Here is a 22,994-nt window from a genome sequence, read left to right on the forward strand (position 1 = left end):
TTCAAGTTCAGCTTTCTGAGTTCATGATGCAGTTATGTGTCATGTAAGGCTCTCCCGTGGTATTACCAGAACAGCCATGACAATACATAAAAGAATGAGTACACACACACCATGGTTGCATAATTCAAGCCGCACCCGTTCAACCAACGACACGCATACTGTTGTGCACGCACATTGTATGAAAGGAAAGCCAAATGACCCGGAACAAACAGGCAACAAAGTAAAGCGTTTTAATGAAACTGTAAATAAATAATGACAACAATATCACAGTCATGGATAGCACAGTGCATTCTGAACAGTTCATGTTCATATAAAACAACAAATACATCAACAACAGCAACACGGTGAAATCGCGGACGAACGCAACACGCATAGCAAATCTGCGTAGTTTATAAATCAGTGGACTGTAAACACATTTGTACAGCTGAAATATTGAACTCATTATGTACTAGTCACTAAATATGCGTAGTTTTTAACATGTTGTCCGTGTCATTTCTCTACAACGATACATTTCAACCAATGGGTAAAATGCAATTATGAACTTTTTATATCCACCTGTAACTAATTCTAAATCTGACATCGTAGTGGGACAGAGAAGGTTTTCTAATAATACTGTCCATGAACTCTTTCACTTTCTATTCTGTGGCAATGTAAACTATTTCAGATATTAACAGCATAGTATCGCCCCCATGCCTATATAAAAAAAAAAAAGTTATTGCCCAAACTAAATCAAACAATTCAGCATGTGCCGTCATCAACAAAATTTAATAACCGGGTAGACGGAAGAAGAGGGGAGAAAGAGAAGGAGAGGGACGGGGTAGGGACAAAGAGAGCGATATGGAGACAGAGGTAACTGAAAGTAGAATGCGTAAACAGAGAGAGAGAGAGAGAGAGAGAGAGAGAGAGAGAGAGAGAGAGAGAGAGAGAGGGGGTTAGTATAAATACAGTCTTTAATCTTCCATCTTCGTCCTTTTTTTCTCCAGCGTTGGCAGTTGAACCAGACAGTAACAATCTGAAACAATCGTTTCTTTCTCTGGCTTTCACTCCTTTCTTTCAAGACTACAGATCACAGCCTATACAACATCAAGGAGAATTTTTTGGGGGAGAAAACGTTGCGTAGGATCACCTGCCGTCCATACATAGGTCACTGAGGGTGCCTGCTCAGGTACTTCGGTGCCCATGTAGCTTTGTGTCCAGTTAAGTTTGCGCTTGACCGCACACAATTGTGACCAAACACCATCATTTCTGTAACCACGGTCATTGAACATATGTATCATTGTGGGTTAAACTGTGTAAAGTCAGAGCCTTGTACCTTTAGATTCTTTTATCACTTGGACCCACTTGACAACTGTACTTCAAAAGAGCGAGTTTATTTAATGCTAAAAAGATCTGTCCACATTTTCACTTATTCGTATAAAATTTATTCCGCTAGAAGGCTGTCAAGGACTGGCTAGTCAGAACATTACGTGTTTTTTTTTTTTTTTTTTTTTTTTTTTTAAATCTCCGGGTGATTTTGGAAAGTAGTGAATGAACTTAAGTCACTTTCGTATCTGTGAAGTCGGTAAGTTTGCAAAGAATTACATGTGATTTCAGCGGGTCCCCGTGGCTTAGCGTGCAACAGGCTGTTGGGTACATGAATTTATTCAGACACAGGAAACGGAAACTAGCAGTAGCTGGAGACAAATGTACGTAGGCACTGTCAGTTAAGGCGCCATCACAGGTTTTCGATTCCGGGCACACAATCGGCACACATTCACTGTTTGCAAACAAACCACAACGACATGGCTCCACACGGTGTTTTCGATGCCAGGGACACGGCTGCACGTGGCCACGAGGGAACAGAAGGCGCCACACCGGTACACGTGACTATGGCTAGCTGACACCGACCCGACGTCACCGATCATCAGCGTCAGTCACTTTGATAACAGTGGGCAGCCTTTTGGAAGCGGCGGTGGCGGCGGCGTTCATCCCGAGCGAGGTCCTGGCGTTCCTGCCTGACCTGATGGGGGGCAGCTTGCCGCTCTCCCCCAAGGCCCGCACCGTGGACAGCCTCTTGGAGGTGGAGGTGGGCAGCATGGGGGAGGGCGCCAAGGTGGAGGTGGAGGGGAGCTGCTGGCTGCTGGGCGGGGTGTCGGGCCCCCCATAGGAGAAGTCCATGGTGCGGATGGTCTCCACCGTCAGCGTGTCGCTGCTGTAGCCCTTGTTGATCATCCGCTGGCTCAGCGGCAGCCGCTCCGGCAGGCGGATGTCTTCGAATACCTGACAAAATACACACACACGCACGCACACACACACACGCACACACACACACACACACACACACAGACGTGAGGGATTACCGGCTGGGTAATATATATATTATGTATTATGTATATATGAAGTAAGTCTCAGCCACTGTAATGCTACAATGATATCCTGACGCGGTAATGAAAAGTGCGGAAAGAAAAAAATGCAGCTTTCAGACGCAAGCCATAATTAGTACTGTGCTTCATTTTAGTTTACTCTTCGTTCAAAACACGGTCCGTAGCAGAGATATAACGAATAGCAAATTAACGAAACCAATCACTTTAATCATCTTGCGACCACGCTGTCAAAAGATATGATATGAAGGAGAAGTATAAGGTAAACACAATAATACATTTGTATGCTGGTGAAAAAAAAAAGAAGAAAAAAAAGAGAAAGAAAATGGAAGAGTTTCTATGGAAAGGGTGTGTTTGGTGAAGTAGAAGCAAGTGCTTTTTTTTTGTTAGTTGCTAATTTTGGTGCGAATTTGTTGCATCGACCATAGAGAAAAGCTGCAACCACTAAAATAGCAGAAGGTCAGACATAAGTGGTAGGTTTAGAGCTCCACGCGCAAGAACATCTCGATACATTAATTCATTTATTCCTACAGCCATTCGCGCACACAATCAAAACATCCAATACACTAAGTGAACCCTCCCACCCCCCAAGCCCCCTCGCCACAGCAACACCTGAACTTCACCAGCACACGAGTGCATGGGAGCAGACATTATGCGTGCATGTGGGACTGAGCGGGTGAGCACGGGCAAGCAAGCATTTGTGTGTGTGTGTGATCGGAAGTGATTTTTAAATATTTTCTTATTTTACTTGGATTTCATGTATCTTAATGTTAATGTTCTAATCTTATTGGCGTTACATATGTTATGTGCATGCATACGTTGTTTGTGTGTGTGTGAGTGTGTGTGTGTGCGTGTGTGTGTGTGTGTGTGTGTGTGTGTGTGTGTGTGTGCATTTTACTTATATATACGATTTATTCCCTTGATGTTTTTATTTATGTATTGTTGTACAATAAATAAACCCATCCAATCATTTCACGCCCATAACACCACGAGTTTAATTCATGGAGATGGGACAGACAGGAAAAGGCGACAGTGCCGTTTTTCGTTTTACTCTACATATATACAACATCACTCGACTGACACAAAAACAGACCACAAAATCGCGCGGTTATTATTTCACACAAAGACGGTGCTATTTTTCCACTGTGTATGATTATTTCTAATGTGATTTTCCTCTAACTATATGGGCTATAGGCCTGTATGTGTCACACGATTCCCCTCAGATCTGATTTCCATTAGTGTGGTGAAGAAAGCGGCAAATGGTCCATGCCACAGGCATTTTGGGGTGGGGGGTTATTTGCAGTAATATAACCATAGTTATACCCAATACCTTTTCCATAATAGCTTTCCTTCTATAGATTTAGAGTATTTGAAGCGGTGGGCCCTAAGCAATAATAAAGATAATCGTCACAATAACAATGACAACAATAATCATAAAAACCCCCAATGATGATGATGCTATGATGATGATAAGGATGAGGATGAGATGATGATGATGATGATGATAGTAATCCCGAACTGACCGGGGTGGTCAGGGCATGGAAAGGAGAGCACAGCTTCCCAAAGCGGGCTGTCCGCTTGACTTCAATTTCCCCGTACGTCTGTCGTCTGCCTTGCCGGTCCCGCTGCTTCCGCTCCAGCTCGCGCTCCACCTTCAGCCCTAGGAACGTCTGCCACACGGCGCACATACAGCCTGGCTTTATCGTCACAGCAAGCTGTGTGAGGTGCAAGCACGCTCACAATGGCGTTCTCTTTCACGCACGCTAAATGTACACACACTCTGTAAACTCAACAATAAGAGTACGCACATTCTGTATACAACTTAATGACCAGTAAAACAATTCGAAAAAAAAAAAAAAAAAAAAAAAAAATCACGATATGCAGAACACAATAGGTTATGAATCTCTCTCTCTCTCTCTCAACAAAGGCTACTTGCAATGATCAATAAATGGCTGTCTTTCAACACGAATTAAGAGTGTCATTCTGTCAGTTGGATATCCTTACATGTCTAGTCTTGCCTTTCCCGCTTTATTCAGAGGACATGAACAACATCTATGCCTATCAGCTGAAAACATGTATATTCCTCATCAATGAATCAAAACAATTATGGATGCTTTCATGTTGACTTTTTTTTCTTTTATAAAGGTTGTTTCTGTGCTGATAAATATGATAAGGGTTGTGACACATGAATATCCTGCCCCTCACGCCCCCCCCCCATTATTCCCCCCCCCCCCCACACACACACCAGAGCAAAAGTCCAACTGAGAAAGCAGCGAAATTCAAACAGCGTCCAAGTTGCCTGAAAAGCTATCGCGTGTGACAGCAACAACGTTAAAGAATACCAACACGCAAACACAACACTAAGTTCAAAAGTAAAACAAACACCCAGAGAGTGGACAAGTCAAGATTACTGAAGCAAAGGATGACTATCTACTCATGTGGAAAGTCACAGACTAAAAGTCGGAGACTGAGTATGTAAGGGTTATAAGAAGGCAAGAAAACATCATCTCAAAAGTGCATGTAGTGAAAACCCCAAAGCAGAGTTAAGACAAAATTTAAAAAAAAATCACATTCATCATGGAATGAATGAAGAGAAAAACGGCTGATAAAAATCTACACACAAAGATATATATATATAAGAAAAGAATTCAAACATAATGCGCACACACATCGCATGTACGGACGCACGCACGCAATCACTCACTCATACCAGCAAACACATTCTTTCTGTCTCTCTCTTCTTCACACACACATACACACACGCGCGCACACACACACACACACGCACACATACACACACACACACACAAACACACACACACAGAAAGTGCCAGCAGCACTAAAGTCAGAAGAACTAGAACTAGCCAAGCCGGTAAGCACGTGCGTACCTTTGACCGATCAAAGTCAAAGGCAAAAGTCTGGGAGCGGTATTTGAGGCGGAGGTCGGAGCGGGGCAGCGGGCTGCTTCCCTGTGCTGGCTCCTCCACCACGGCCACTGACTTGGGCCGGCCCTTCTGTGCAGGGACAGACACGACATGCATGGCCACGCCCAATCCAACCAAACATAACGCCCACACATATACACACAGAGACTCAAGAGACGCTTAAAGTGTGTCCGTGTCTGTCGTGACACTTGTCTATGATCCTGTTTTGGAACTGTACTGTGCAACTGTCTGGGTTTGAACTGCATTTAGTTTCGGAGCAGAATTCCTGCTTTGTTCATTTGCTCGGGTTTTTTTGTTGTTGTTTTTTGGAGGGTTCTGTTTTCTGTTCCTCTTTCTTCTGGCGGCTCTAAGCTACCACCTCCCAACGGAAACACACACACACACACACACACACACACACACACACACACACACACACACACACACACACACTTTAAAATTCACAGTAGCATCCGGTTTTTGTTCCCCATCCCTGCCCCCACCCAACACACATAACACAAAGATATCAAAATTGATTGATTGACTGATTGATATGGATACTTATATAACGCCTGTCCTCCGTCGGAGACCAAGCTTTAATCGCTTTACAAATACAGAGTCATTGCACAACAGGCTGCCTGCCTGGATAGAGCCGACTGACGGCTGCCACTGGACGCTCATCATTCGTTTCCTGTGTCATGCAATCAGATTTCAAGCACGCACACATACACACTCAGACAGACATGTAACATTTTACATGTATGACCGTTTTGTTTATTTACCCCGCCATGTAGGTAGCCATACTCCGTTTTTGGGGGTGTGCATGCTGGGTATGTTCTTGTTTCCATAACCCACCAAACGCTGACATGGATTACAGGATATTTAACGTGCGTATTTGATCTTCTGCGTGCGTATACACATGAAGGGGGTTCAGGTACTAGCAGGTCTGCACATATGTTGACCTGGGAGGTCGTAAAAATCACCACCCTTTACCCACCAGGCACCGTTACCGAGATTCGAACCCGGGAGCCTCACAACTGCATGTTTGCATGTTTGTTTCTCTCTTTATCCATACACAAACGCACCTAGTTTCGTGCTGCCCCGCACTCAGATACACCCAGCTTTTGTTTCACAGACATATTCACATTTGGCCTCCCATCCCACTTGCCTTGCTGCACATTGTTTCACACACCTAGCTCCTTCTCGCGGCCTGTCAAACAGCCAAACAGCTACAGGGCAGAGAGAAGCGTGCTGAGTCCAGCAAGGATAACATTGTTTATAAAGTTGATCGCGAACCGAGTTCGAGAGATTGTTGACCGAGGTCAAAACTACCCAGTGCCCCCATATGCGAAACGGCAGACTTGGGTGATCGATATTGAACATGCGTTCAGGTTTGAGTCTCCCTGTGTACATGCATGTCTGACCAGCAACAAAGTAGAAAGACGCACGTGAACACACAAGTTCCGCGGAGGAGAAAATAGAAACAAAATCAACATGTTTGTTTAAATCAAAACAATACACTGACATAAAAATGTAAAATAAAAAAAAAAATGTTGAAGAGAGCGTTGTTGGCATTACTGTTGAACACATGGTTTGGGGAATGTTTTAAAGCACTTTTCTCGTCTTGAAATGCAACATCTTAACGTAGCAGTATACAAAGAAAGTCACATTAGGACTAAATGAAACGAACATACTGCCTTTGAAATTCACCTTAAGGAACAAGAGCACAATGTTAATGATTACAGGGTGGTATGAACAGTCATCGTCAATCGCTAGCAATAATTCAGCAACAATCCATTTTCAATGTTTCACCTGCTCTCTTCGAGTACGCGCGCGTGCGTGCGTGCGTGCGTGCGTGCGTGTGTGTGTGTGTGTGTGTGCGTGTGTGTGTGTGTGATATATGTACGCGTGTGCATGTGTATGTTAGTAGGCGAGTAGGTGAGTAAACGAACGGTACTATTTATGTGTGCGACTGTGCTTGCATGTGCATATCGTAAATAAGTGTGCGTGCGTACACCTGTCTTTCAAGTGTCGTTAGCATTTGAAGCTCTCGAAATGCACGCTAATCTTTCATAATCGCTTTCAAATGAACTTAGCATTTACACACTGGAGAGACAATACAAGACACGCACTGAAGCAAGTGACAAACAAGAAACTGTGAACGGCTGTGAACACAAAAGAAGCATCGCAGCAAGTGTGTTGTTTCCTGTGGGTAATAAAAGAAAAGAAAAAAAATCTGCACTAAACAATGGACAAAAAACATGAACCAGTGCATCGAAGGGAAAAGATGGGAAAAGGAAGAACACGCTCACCCATATACATGTAAAATTAAAACGCAATACACACACACACACACGCGCGCGCGCGCGCACTCACGCACGCACGCACACACACACACACACACGCACGCGCGCGCGCGCACACACACACACACACACATTGACCAAACACAACTCCTGTCTGTAACGTCTTATGCTCACACTAAACTCTACAATCGTCGAAATTATCTCAGACCACCTACACAACCATAGAAACAACACAAACGTCCTATCACATACCACCTCAACACTCACAAGAACAACACAAACGTCCTATCACATACCACCTCAACACTCACAAGAACAACAACACAACCGTCCTATCACACACCACCTCAACACTCACAAGAACAACAACACAACCGTCCTATCACATACCACCTCAACACTCACAAGAACAACAACACAACCGTCCTATCACATACCACCTCAACACTCACAAGAACAACAACACAACCGTCCTATCACATACTACCTTACACCATCAGGGTCAACACCACAACCATGCTACCTCACCACATAGAGACAAGAACACAACCATACCACCTCAACACCCACAGAGAAACAAGAACACAACCATACCACCTCAACACCCACAGAGAAACAAGAACACAACCATACCACCTCAACACCCACAGAGACAAACAAGAACACAACCATACCACCTCAACACCCACAGAGACAAACAAGAACACAACCATACCACCTCAACACCCACAGAGACAAACAAGAACACAACCATACCACCTCAACACCCACAGAGACAAACAAGAACACAACCATACCACCTCAACACCCACACAGAGATAACAACACAACCATACCACCTCAACACCCACACAGAGACAACAACACAACCATACCACCTCAACACCCACAGAGACAAACAAGAACACAACCATACCACCTCAACACCCACACAGAGATAACAACATAACCATACCACCTCAACACCCACATAGAGAAACAAGAACATAACCATACCACCTCAACACCCACACAGAGACAAGAACATAACCATACCACCTCAACACCCACAGAGAAACAAGAACACAACCATACCACCTCAACACCCACAGAGAGACAAGAACACAACCATACCACCTCAACACCCACAGAGAGACAAGAACATAACCATACCACCTCAACACCCACACAGAGACAAGAACATAACCATACCACCTCAACACCCACACAGAGACAAGAACATAACCATACCACCTCAACACCCACACAGAGAAACAAGAACAAAACCATACCACCTCAACACCCACAGAGACAAACAAGAACACAACCATACCACCTCAACACCCACAGAGAGACAAGAACACAACCATACCACCTCAACACCCACAGAGACAAACAACAACACAACCATACCACCTCAACACCCACACAGAGATAACAACATAACCATACCACCTCAACACCCACACAGAGAAACAAGAACACAACCATACCACCTCAACACCCACATAGAGATAACAACACAACCATACCACCTCAACACCCACAGAGGCAAACAAGAACACAACCATACCACCTCAACACTACACAGACAACAACACAACCATACCACCTCAACACCCACAGAGACAAACAAGAACACAACCATACCACCTCAACACCCACACAGAGATAGCAACATAACCATACCAGCTCAACACCCACACAGAGACAACAACACAACCATGCTACCTCAACACACAGAGATAACAACATAACCATACCACCTCAACACCCACACAGAGAAACAAGAACACAACCATACCACCTCAACACCCACACAGAGATAACAACATAACCATACCACCTCAACACCCACACAGAGATAACAACACAACCATACCACCTCAACACCCACACAGAGAGACAAGAACACAACCATACCACCTCAACACCCACACAGAGATAACAACATAACCATACCACCTCAACACCCACACAGAGATAACAACATAACCATACCACCTCAACACCCACACAGAGAAACAACAACACAACCATACCACCTCAACACCCACAGAGAGACAAGAACACAACCATACCACCTCAACACCCACAGAGAAACAAGAACACAACCATACCACCTCAACACCCACAGAGACAAACAAGAACACAACCATACCACCTCAACACCCACAGAGAAAACAAGAACACAACCATACCACCTCAACACCCAGAGAGACAAACAAGAACACAACCATACCACCTCAACACCCACAGAGACAAACAAGAACACAACCATACCACCTCAACACCCACACAGAGACAACAACACAACCATACCACCTCAACACCCACAGAGAAACAAGAACACAACCATACCACCTCAACACCCACAGAGAGACAAGAACACAACCATACCACCTCAACACCCACACAGAGATAACAACATAACCATACCACCTCAACACCCACACAGAGATAACATCATAACCATACCGCCTCAACACCCACAGAGAGACAAGAACACAACCATACCACCTCAACACCCACAGAGAAACAAGAACACAACCATACCACCTCAACACCCACAGAGAAACAAGAACACAACCATACCACCTCAACACCCACAGAAACAAACAAGAACACAACCATACCACCTCAACACCCACACAGAGATAACAACATAACCATACCACCTCAACACCCACATAGAGAAACAAGAACACAACCATACCACCTCAACACCCACAGAGAGACAAGAACACAACCATACCACCTCAACACCCACAGAGACAACAACACAACCATACCACCTCAACACCCACAGAGACAAGAACACAACTATACCACCTCAACACCCACAGAGACAAGAACAAAACCATACCACCTCAACACCCACAGAGACAAGAACACAACTATACCACCTCAACACCCACAGAGACAAACAAGAACACAACCATACCACCTCAACACCCACAGAGACAAGAACACAACCATACCACCTCAACACCCACAGAGACAAGAACACAACCATACCACCTCAACACCCACAGAGAAACAAGAACACAACCATACCACCTCAACACCCACAGAGAAACAAGAACACAACCATACCACCTCAACACCCACAGAGACAACAACACAACCATACCACCTCAACACCCACAGAGACAACAACACAACCATACCACCTCAACACTCACAGAGAAACAAGAACATAACCATACCACCTCAACACCCACAGAGACAACAACACAACCATACCACCTCAACACACACACGGACAAGACAACAACACAACCATACCACCTCAACACCCACAGAGACAACAACACAACCATACCACCTCAACACACACACGGACAAGACAACAACACAACCATACCACCTCAACACCCACAGAGAGACAAGAACACAACCATATCACCTCAACACCCACAGAGACAAACAAGAACACAACCATACCACCTCAACACCCACAGAGAAACAAGAACACAACCATACCACCTCAACACACACACAGAGATAACAATATAACCATACCACCTCAACACCCACACAGAGAAACAAGAACATAACCATACCACCTCAACACCCACAGAGAGAAACAACAACACAACCATGCTACCTCACCACATAGAGGCAAGAACACAACCATACCACCTCAACACCCAGAGAGACAAGAACACAACCATACCACCTCAACACCCACAGATAAACAAGAACACAACCATACCACCTCAACACCCACAGATAAACAAGAACACAACCATACCACCTCAACACCCAGAGAGACAAGAACACAACCATACCACCTCAACACCCACAGAAACAAACAAGAACACAATCATACCACCTCAACACCCACACAGAGATAACAACACAACCATACCACCTCAACACCCACATAGAGAAACAAGAACATAACCATACCACCTCAACACCCACAGAGAGACAAGAACACAACCATACCACCTCAACACCCACAGAGACAACAACACAACCATACCACCTCAACACCCACAGAGACAAGAACACAACTATACCACCTCAACACCCACAGAGACAAGAACAAAACCATACCACCTCAACACCCACAGAGACAAGAACACAACTATACCACCTCAACACCCACAGAGACAAACAAGAACACAACCATACCACCTCAACACCCACAGAGACAAGAACACAACCATACCACCTCAACACCCACAGAGACAAGAACACAACCATACCACCTCAACACCCACAGAGAAACAAGAACACAACCATACCACCTCAACACCCACAGAGAAACAAGAACACAACCATACCACCTCAACACCCACAGAGACAACAACACAACCATACCACCTCAACACCCACAGAGACAACAACACAACCATACCACCTCAACACTCACAGAGAAACAAGAACATAACCATACCACCTCAACACCCACAGAGACAACAACACAACCATACCACCTCAACACACACACGGACAAGACAACAACACAACCATACCACCTCAACACCCACAGAGACAACAACACAACCATACCACCTCAACACACACACGGACAAGACAACAACACAACCATACCACCTCAACACCCACAGAGAGACAAGAACACAACCATATCACCTCAACACCCACAGAGACAAACAAGAACACAACCATACCACCTCAACACCCACAGAGAAACAAGAACACAACCATACCACCTCAACACCCACACAGAGATAACAATATAACCATACCACCTCAACACCCACACAGAGAAACAAGAACATAACCATACCACCTCAACACCCACAGAGAGAAACAACAACACAACCATGCTACCTCACCACATAGAGACAAGAACACAACCATACCACCTCAACACCCAGAGAGACAAGAACACAACCATACCACCTCAACACCCACAGATAAACAAGAACACAACCATACCACCTCAACACCCACAGATAAACAAGAACACAACCATACCACCTCAACACCCAGAGAGACAAGAACACAACCATACCACCTCAACACCCACAGAGAAACAAGAACACAACCATACCACCTCAACACCCACAGAGAAACAAGAACACAACCATACCACCTCAACACCCACACAGAGATAACAACACAACCATACCACCTCAACACCCACAGAGAAACAAGAACACAACCATACCACCTCAACACCCACAGAGAGAAACAAGAACACAACCATACCACCTCAACACCCACACAGAGATAACAACATAACCATACCACCTCAACACCCACATAGAGAAACAAGAACACAACCATACCACCTCAACACCCACAGAGACAAACAAGAACACAACCATACCACCTCAACACCCACACAGAGAAACAAGAACACAACCATACCACCTCAACACCCACAGAGACAAGAACACAACCATACCACCTCAACACCCACACAGAGAAACAAGAACACAACCATACCACCTCAACACCCACACAGAGAAACAAGAACACAACCATACCACCTCAACACCCACACAGAGAAACAAGAACACAACCATACCACCTCAACACCCACAGAGACAACAACACAACCATACCACCTCAACACCCACACAGAGAAACAAGAACACAACCATACCACCTCAACACCCACAGAGACAAACAAGAACACAACCATACCACCTCAACACCCACACAGAGATAACAACATAACCATACCACCTCAACACCCACAGAGAGAAACAAGAACACAACCATACCACCTCAACACCCACACAGAGATAACAACACAACCATACCACCTCAACACCCACACAGAGATAACAACATAACCATACCACCGCAACACCCACATAGAGATAACAACCATACCACCTCAACACCCACAGAGAAACAAGAACACAACCATACCACCTCAACACCCACATAGAGATAACAACATAACCATACCACCTCAACACCCACACAGAGAAACAAGAACACAACCATACCACCTCAACACCCACACAGAGACAAGAACACAACCATACCACCTCAACACCCACACAGAGATAACAACATAACCATACCACCTCAACACCCACACAGAGAAACAAGAACACAACCATACCACCTCAACACCCACACAGAGATAACAACATAACCATACCACCTCAACACCCACACAGAGACAAGAACACAACCATACCACCTCAACACCCACAACACCTACGGTTTTTTTCCGCCCAATAGAGGACGAAGCACTGGCCACGCTCTCCGTGTCTGTGCCCCCTCCCCCCAACTCCCCCTCCTCCTCGTCTCCTTTCTCTGAAGCATCACCAATCACCAGTTCGGGATGAGTGAGCTTGTCGTTGTCGTCGTTGTTGTTGTTGTTGTTGTTGCTGATGGCGTTGCTTCTACTGCTGCTGTTGTTGTTGTTGTTGTTGTTGTTGTTGTCGGTAACTGCTGTACCGTTCGTCACCCCTCCCGCCTTTAAAGAAGCTGCAAGTGGACAGAATCCGTTACTGTTTGCTTAAGTGGAGTTGCTGTTGCTGTTGTTGTTGTTGTTGTTGCTGTTGTTTCACTGCAACGATTAGAGATTTAAAAGTTATTTTTGCATGCGAGAGTCAAACAAACTAGCATTAATTACAGAGTAATTTCCCTTTTGACTCTCTGCACCAAAACGTTTGCAAAATAAATAAAACTTCCATGCTTAGCAAAAGAAGTTCCTGTTTGAACAAAAAATGATAAAAATGACTGCTCTTGTTGTTGTGTCGAATATCAGATCAAAGTGCCAAGTTTAGAGAATACAAAAAATATAAATATAACAGTAAATGCAGTTTGCATATAATTAGGCTTCATTTTTTAAAAAATTTTTTGTGCCCATCCCAGACGTGCAATATTGTTTTAAACAAGATGACTGGAAAGAACTGAATTTTTGGTGTCAGCTAACAAAGTATTTGCAGAGAAAATGGCAATGTTAAAGTTTACCACACACACATACACACACACACACAGACAGACAGACAACCGAACACCGGGTTAAAACATAGACTCACTTTGTTTACACAAGTGATTAAAAAAAAAAAAAAAAAAAGAAAAGGGAAAGAAGAAGGAAAAGAAAGGCTCAGGGGAATGGAAGACAAGCAGAAAGGAAGTGCAGAAGGAGGGAAGACAGGAAGAAAGGAAGGCAGCAATGAAGAAAGGAAGGCAGCAAGGAAGAAAGGAAGGAAGAAAAGTTTAAAACAACAACAACAACAACCCCAAAAAACAACAAAACAAAACAAAACAAAAACACCCAACAACAACCAACCAATCAGCCAAACAGAATAAGAGGGGAGGGGGTGGAGAGGGGTGTGTGGGGGAAGGGCCGGGAAGCAACCCCCCTCCACCGCCCATGACAACGTAGCATAATACTACAGCGGGAAAAAAAAACACCAACTGAATACTCACATCTCATGTCCTCAGTACTCCACGGAGTCTTTGGGTGTGCCCAAGTCTTGGGATTTTTTAACGTCCAAGGACGATTCTGCGCAGATAATAATAATAATAATAATAATAATAATAATAATAATAATGATGATGATGATGATGATGATGATGATGATACTCGTAATAATAATAATAAGTTTCAGTTTCAGTTTCAGTAGCTCAAGGAGGCGTCACTGCGTTCGGACAAATCCATATACGCTACACCACATCTGCCAAGCAGATGCCTGACCAGCAGCGTAACCCAACGCGCTTAGTCAGGCCTTGAGGAAAAAAAAAAAGAAAAAAGGTGAATAAATGATAGATAAGCTTACACAAATAAATAAATAATAAATAATAACTATATTAAAAAAAAGCAAATAGATGTAAAACATGAAGACACACATTCACATATACACCGACACATGCATAACAGATATGCACCGAACATGCAGTTTCACAGATATGAAAGCACAGTCAAATACATATAAACGTACATGAGCTCCAACACACACACACACACACACACACCACACATTACCCTGCACCTCCACTACCCCCCTCCTCCACACACTCATTTCTAGTCTATGTGTCACAGCTTCCACGGCACACACACACATACACACACACACACACACACACACACACACAGATGAACACTTACTTGTACAAGCGCACACACATATGCCCATATCTCCACACACATATGTACAAAGATATATATATATATATATATATATATATATATATATATATATATATATATACACGTTCCAATATCCTGTTGCTCCCACAGTGTAGGCATGCATACACTCACATACCTCATCCTCTACCCCACCTCCCCCCGCACCCCCACCTCCCCCTCACACACACACACACACACACACACGCACATGCACAGAACTCTACTGACACTTGTGTACACTTACACTCTCGCGCATGCACAAACGCACTCAAAAATACAAAAATACAGACCCACACATGCACACAAACACACACATACACACACGCACAGAGGCTGCCACTGATTGGCCGCAAGAGGGATGGGAAAAGATCTCTGATGCCAAGAAAGTGGCGTCTAGTGTGTTGCTCAGTCTATTGTATTTGGAAAAGCCCACAGAGACTGTTCCGTTTTGAAGAAATTTGCGCAATGTTGGTTTGGAAATGATGCCGATATTTGTTTGATTAGCAAAGCATCGTGCTCTACCTTTCATGTTAGACTTACGGCCACTCCCTCTCTCTGCTTTTATTTCTTTGAGGCGATCGATGGTGTGATGGCCTTGTACCTGTTCTTTTTGATATTCTTTGACTTTTCTGAGGATTTCCGATTTTCCTAGATGTAGGCCGCTCGTTGGTGTTGCGTTACCAGCAAGTCTGTCAGCTCGCTCATTTCCCTTAACACCTGCATGTCCCGGGCAGTATGACCATGTGAGTTTTTTAATCTGAAAGTTGCGCATTGCCTTATGCCACTCTGGGCTTCCCATTCCGTTTTCAATTTTCTGTATGAGGTTCATTGAGTCGGTTAGAATCATGGCATGTTGGTTTCCGGGCGTATGGATGGATGATAGCCACTGGAGGGCATGTGTCACAGCTTCAACTTCCATCGTTAGGCTGGAGGTTGTGACTTTGTAGGCAGCATTCTCTTCCCTAACTGTTTTTCCATTTTGTTTCGCAGTGAATCCCCAACCGGATTGGTCTTTGGTGACTGAGCCATAATAATAATAATAATTTATTTATTTTATTTTATTTTATTTTAATAATAATAAAATAAAATAAAATAAATAAATAAACAAATATATAAAGAAAACGAGTTAGAAACAGACGTGAGATCGAAAAAACAACACAAACAAACCAAACAACAATGAGCAAGACGAAGATAAAGAAGACAAAAAGTAATAAAGACAGAAGGCAGTAGAAGTATATAATCAAGAGAGAGAGAGAGACAGACAGACAGACAGACAGACGGACAGACACAGAAACAGAGACATAGAGAGACAGACAGACAGACAGACAGAGACAGAAACATAGACAGATAGACAGACAGAGAGAGAGAGAGGGGAGAGGGGGAGAGAGAGAGAGAGAAGGTAGACAGAGACAGATAGAAGCGACAGAGAACAAACAAACGAGTTAAATAAAGGCAACCCACCAAGCAACGAACCAAAGTGACAGAAATATTTTCATTTCTCGTTGTTATTTTGCTAACACCAAAAACAATGAAACTAAACAGATAACTACGGTCAAGCTAACGTGGGCTTAAACAGAAATCGGAAGCAAAATATCTTAATGTTGTCGGGCGTTTCGAAAATATATAACAATATATAACAGAATATATAACACAACCGGTCATGCCAAACTGCAAAGAAACACGCCAGGTTTTGTTTTTTTGTTTTTTTCTAAGTTAAGAAGATTATGTTCGGGTATATTCAGGTACTGAAGATAATGGTCGCCATCATCATTATTATCAGGCTGTGCCGATTTCGCAAGAGTGGCAGATAAATATACTTTGTTCCAGCTGAATCTACGTTCAAAGCATTATAAGAAAATCAATCAGTGTGTGATTATATTCTTGTATTTCAAATTTCTGAATAAAAAACAAACAAAAAAACACCCAACAACAAACAACTAAAATATCATGGCACAGTTTCTTCTCTTTTTTCGATATATATTCTGCACACACACACACACACACACACACACACACACACACACACACACACACACACACACACACACAGAGAGAAAGCAGCGCTCCAAAAGCTAACCTCCCGCAATCAGTTGTGCAACAGAGATAAACGTATCTCCAAAACAAATCTCAAAGACAAAATTGGATAGGTGAAAGAATATTTGGGTTGCTATTTGGTCAAGCTTCCTTTAATCCCTTTATTTACGTCAGGGAAAAGGCGAAAATGTGAACAAATGAAATGAACGAAACACTGACTGCGTTGATTTTAATTTTCGTTAGACACATGCAGGCGCGCGCTATCATGCACACACGCAAACACACACACACACACACACCGCTAGAGTAGCCACAAAGACGAAACAATAACAAATTTATTCGTTCTCTCATTCATTATTTTTAGATGAGACTGTCACAGAAACATCATCTCACAAACGAGAAAACTAAGAACGTACACATATTCACTCGACATAGACTCCCACAGAGGAAACAGGTAAACAGGAACACACCGAGAGAGGCGCATGCGCACACGCACGCGCACATGCACGCACACACACACACAAACGCACGCACACACACACACACGCACACGCGCGCGCACACAAACACACCCGTTTATTCTGTGTCACTTTTTGTCGCAACAGATTTCTCTGTGTCTCCATCCTGATCACGACCCAACCCAAGAAATGCCTCTACCCCAATCACGACCCAACCCAAGAAATGCCTCTACCCCAATCACGACCCAACCCAAGAAATGCCTCTGCCCCAATCATGACCCAACCCAAGAAATGACTCCACCCCAATCACGACCCAACCCAACCCAAGAAATGTCTCCACCCCAATCACGACCCAACCCAACCGAACCCAAGAAATGCCTCCACCCCAATCACGACCCAACCCAACCGAACCCAAGAAATGCCTCTACCCCAATCACGACCCAACCCAAGAAATGCCTCTGCCCCAATCATGACCCAACCCAAGAAATGCCTCTACCCCAATCACGACCCGACCCAAGAAATGACTCCACCCCATCACGACCCAACCCAACCCCAAAAATGTGTCCACCCCAATCACGACCCAACCCAACCCAAGAAATGTCTCCACCCCAATCACGACCCAACCCAAGAAATGTCTCCACCCCAAGTACAACCCAACCCAACCCAACCCAAGAAATGCCTCCACCCCAATCACGACCCAACCCAAGAAATGTTTCCACCCCATGTACAACCCAACCCAACCTAACCCAAGAAATGTCTCCACCCCAATCACGACCCAACCCAACCCAAGAAATGTCTCCACCCCAATCACGACCCAACCCAACCCAAGAAATGTCTCCACCCCAATCACGACCCAACCCAACCCAAGAAATGCCTCCACCCCAATCACGACCCAACCCAACCCAAGAAATATCTTCACCCCAAGTACAACCCAACCCCAGAAATGTCTCCACCCCAATCACGACAACCCAACCCCAGAAATGTCTCCACTGCAATCACGACCCAACCCAACCCAAGAAATGTCTCCACCCCAATCACGACCCAACCCAACCCAAGAAATGTCTCCACCCCAATCATGACCCAACCCAACCCAACCCAATCCAAGAAATGCCTCCACCCCAATCACGACCCAACCCAAGAAATGTCTCCACCCCAAGTACAACCCAACCCAACCTAACCCAAGAAATGTCTCCACCCCAATCATGACCCAACCCAACCCAACCCCAGAAATGTCTCCACCCCAATCACGACCCAACCCAACCCAAGAAATGTCTCCACCCCAATCACGACCCAACCAAACCCAAGAAATGTCTCCACCCCAATCACGACCCAACCAAACCCAACCCAAGAAACGCCTCCACCCCAACCAGAACCCAACTCAATCCAACCTAAACAATGTCCCTGCCCCAACCCCAACCCAACCCAACCCGCACAATGTCTCTGCCCCAACCACAACCCAACCCAACCCAAACAATGTCTCTGCCCCAACCACAACCCAGCCCAACCAAAACAATGTCTCTGCCCCAACCACAACCCAGCCCAACCTAAACAATGTCTCTGCCCCAACCACAACCCAGTCTAATCAATGTCTCTGCCCCATACAACTCAACCACAACCCGAGCAATGTCTCTGCCCCAACCACAACCAAACCCATCCTAAGTCCAACCACAACCCGAGCAAAAATGTCTCTGCCCCAACCACAACCACAACCCAAGCTAAGCAACGCCTCCACCCCAAACCACAACTTCACCCTAACCCCAACTGCGGCCCCCCCCCCCCCCCCCCCCCGGCCCCCCGGCCCCCCCCCCCCCAGCCCTCACACACACACACACACCACACCCACCTGGCCAAAGGTGCCCACGTAGTGGCCCTCGGGGGTCCACAGTCTAGCTGTCTTGTCGGTGGAGGCGGACAGGATGAAGTCCCCGGCCTCGTGCTGCACGTACTCCACGCTGACCACGGGGGCGTCGTGAGCCTTCCACCACGCCTCCAGGGGAGGGGCCGTCTTCACCCGCTGACCGTGGGGACAATGGTGATGATAGCAATAATAATGATAGCAACGACAACAATAATAATAATAATAATGGTGATACTGATGATGATAACAATAATGATAACAACGACAACGACAACAACAATAATAATAGTAATGATGATAATCATCATCATCATCATCATCATAAAATTAATGATAATAATAATACATTGTTCTTATATGGCGCAAATTCCCCCCCCCCCAAAAAAAAGAGCTCTAAAGCCCCTCACATGAAACAGTAGATGTAAGATAGTGTATTATACCACACACAAGAGCACATGAGGACGTAGAAGTGGAAAAAAAAACACACCACCAAAATCTATATACACCAATACAATACTACAAATTTGCAGATAATTATGAATAATCGCAGGAAAAAGGCATAACATACACCCTACACACACACACACACACACACACACAGGGGTGAGGGAAACAACAGCAACAACAACAACAACAAGAGAGGCAAGGCCTTCAAGACTCACTTGTGATAAATTAAGTCCCCTAGCATTAATTACAGAGTAATTTCCCTTCTTTCCTATCTGCACCAAAAACGTTTGCAAAATAAATAAAAATTCCATGCTTAGCAAAAGAAGTTCCTGTTTGAACAAAAAATGATAATGACTCCTCTTGTTGTTGTGTCAGAATATCAGATCAAAGTGCCAAGTTTAGAGAATACAAAAAATATAAATATAACAGTAAATGCAGTTTGCATATAATTAGGCTTCTTTTTTTAATTTTTTTGTGCCCATCCCAGACGTGCAATATTGTTTTAAACAAGATGACTGGAAAGAACTGAATTTTTCCTATTTTTATGCCATATTTGGTATCAACTGACAAAGTATTTGCAGAGAAAATGTCAATGTTAAAGTTTACCACGGACACACAGACACACGGACACACACACACACACACACACACACACACAGAAACCGAACACTGGGTTAAAACATAGACTCACTTTGTTTACACAAGTGAGTCAACAAACAAAAACAAGAAAAGGTTAAGGGTGGGAAAACTGAGGAAAGGGAAAAACAGGAGGAAGGGAGAAAAACGGAGAGGATATGTGGGGAAAGAAATAGCGATGTGGGGAAAGAAACAGCGATGTGGGGAAAGAAATAGCGAAAGAAATAGCGATGTGGGGAAAGAAATAGCGAAAGAAATAGCGATGTGGGGAAAGAAATAGCGATGTGGGGAAAGAAATAGCGATGTGGGGAAGAAAATAGCGATGTGGGGAAAGAAACAGCGATGTGGGGAAGAAAATAGCGATGTGGGGAAAGAAACAGCGATGTGGGGAAAGAAATAGCGATGTGGGGAAAGAAATAGCGATGTGGGGAAAGAAATAGCGATGTGGGGAAAGAAAATAGCGATGTGGGGAAAGAAAATAGCGATGTGGGGAAAGAAAATAGCGATGTGGGGAAAGAAAATAGCGATGTGGGGAAAGAAATAGCGAAAGAAATAGCGATGTGGGGAAAGAAATAGCGATGTGGGGAAAGAAACAGCGATGTGGGGAAAGAAATAGCGATGTGGGGAAAGAAATAGCGATGTGGGGAAAGAAACAGCGATGTGGGGAAAGAAATAGCGAAAGAAATAGCGATGTGGGGAAAGAAATAGCGATGTGGGGAAAGAAACAGCGATGTGGGGAAAGAAATAGCGATGTGGGGGAAGAAACAGCGATGTCGGGAAAGAAACAGCGATGTGGGGAAAGAAATAGCGAAAGAAATAGCGATGTGGGGAAAGAAATAGCGATGTGGGGAAAGAAATAGCGATGTGGGGAAAGAAATAGCGATGTGGGGAAAGAAATAGCGAAAGAAATAGCGATGTGGGGAAAGAAATAGCGATGTGGGGAAAGAAATAGCGATGTGGGGAAAGAAATAGCGAAAGAAATAGCGATGTGGGGAAAGAAATAGCGATGTGGGGAAAGAAATAGCGATGTGGGGAAAGAAATAAGGCGGGTTGGGGATAAGGGATTGGAGGTAGAGGGATGGGAGGAAGGAGGTAGAGGATAGAGAGTGGAGGTGCAAGAGACACACGGGGGAGAGGGGAGAGGGGGTGGGGGGTGGGTGGGGGTGATAAAATGCGTGAGAGAGAGAGAGAGAGAGAAAGAGAGAAAGAGAAAGGGGGACAGATCGACAGACATGAAAACAGACAGGGCTGATCAATGCATGGTGCGAGAATCAGACTGAAAGAGGAAGAAAAAGAGTGGGACACAGCGAGATAGATAGATAGATAGATAGATAGACAGATGTATACATTTACACACACACACACACACACACACACACACACACACACACACACAGAGGATGGAAAAACCCCCACAAAAAACCCCACTACGCGATGCTTGTATAAGGCTTCGATGACAGAAGGGGATAACGGGAGAGAAAGAAGGGAGAGGCAGAGACGGGTACAGACACACCCACCCACAGCCAACTACCCCCCCCCTCTCTCCACAACGCCATCAACACACACCCCCCTCCGTTCCCAGCCATCCCCCTCCCTCTCCCATCCCCCCCTCTCCACAACGCCATCATCAACACACACCACCCTCCGTTCCCAGCCATCCCCCATCCCCCCCTCTCCACAACTCCATCATCAACCACCCCTTCGTTCCCAACCATCCATCCTCCTCATCCCCTCCCTCCCCCCATCCCCACCCTGCCCCCCTCTCCCAACGCCATCAAACACACCACCCCTCGTTCCAACCATCCCCCTCCCTCTCCATCCCCCCTCTCCACAACGCCATCAACACACACCACCCTCCCGTTCCCAGCCATCCCCCTCCTCCCCTATCCCCCACCCTCCCCCCTCTCCA

General features: G+C 44.9%; 1 protein-coding gene across 8 annotated transcripts in view; it reads right to left on the reverse strand.

The window, feature by feature from the left end:
* Positions 1-1,032: 1,032 nt before the first annotated feature.
* LOC143281845 (cilia- and flagella-associated protein 337-like) overlaps positions 1,033-22,994 on the reverse strand; it is a 172,181-nt gene continuing 150,219 nt past the window's right edge. For 7 of the 8 annotated variants that reach the window (XM_076587091.1, XM_076587116.1, XM_076587125.1 and 4 more), the window contains 6 exons: positions 19,988-20,158; positions 14,953-15,028; positions 13,733-14,001; positions 5,249-5,374; positions 3,884-4,030; positions 1,033-2,259 (listed from right to left, as the gene is read on the reverse strand). In XM_076587091.1, the coding sequence (XP_076443206.1) occupies positions 1,894-2,259; positions 3,884-4,030; positions 5,249-5,374; positions 13,733-14,001; positions 14,953-15,028; positions 19,988-20,158 (1,155 nt within the window). In that variant the 3' untranslated portion in view covers positions 1,033-1,893. The remainder of the gene's footprint in view (positions 2,260-3,883; positions 4,031-5,248; positions 5,375-13,732; positions 14,002-14,952; positions 15,029-19,987; positions 20,159-22,994) is intronic. The other variant, XM_076587099.1, reaches the window with a different exon arrangement.

Source organism: Babylonia areolata, chromosome 1, assembly GCF_041734735.1.
Source record: "Babylonia areolata isolate BAREFJ2019XMU chromosome 1, ASM4173473v1, whole genome shotgun sequence".
NCBI lineage: Eukaryota > Metazoa > Mollusca > Gastropoda > Neogastropoda > Buccinidae > Babylonia > Babylonia areolata.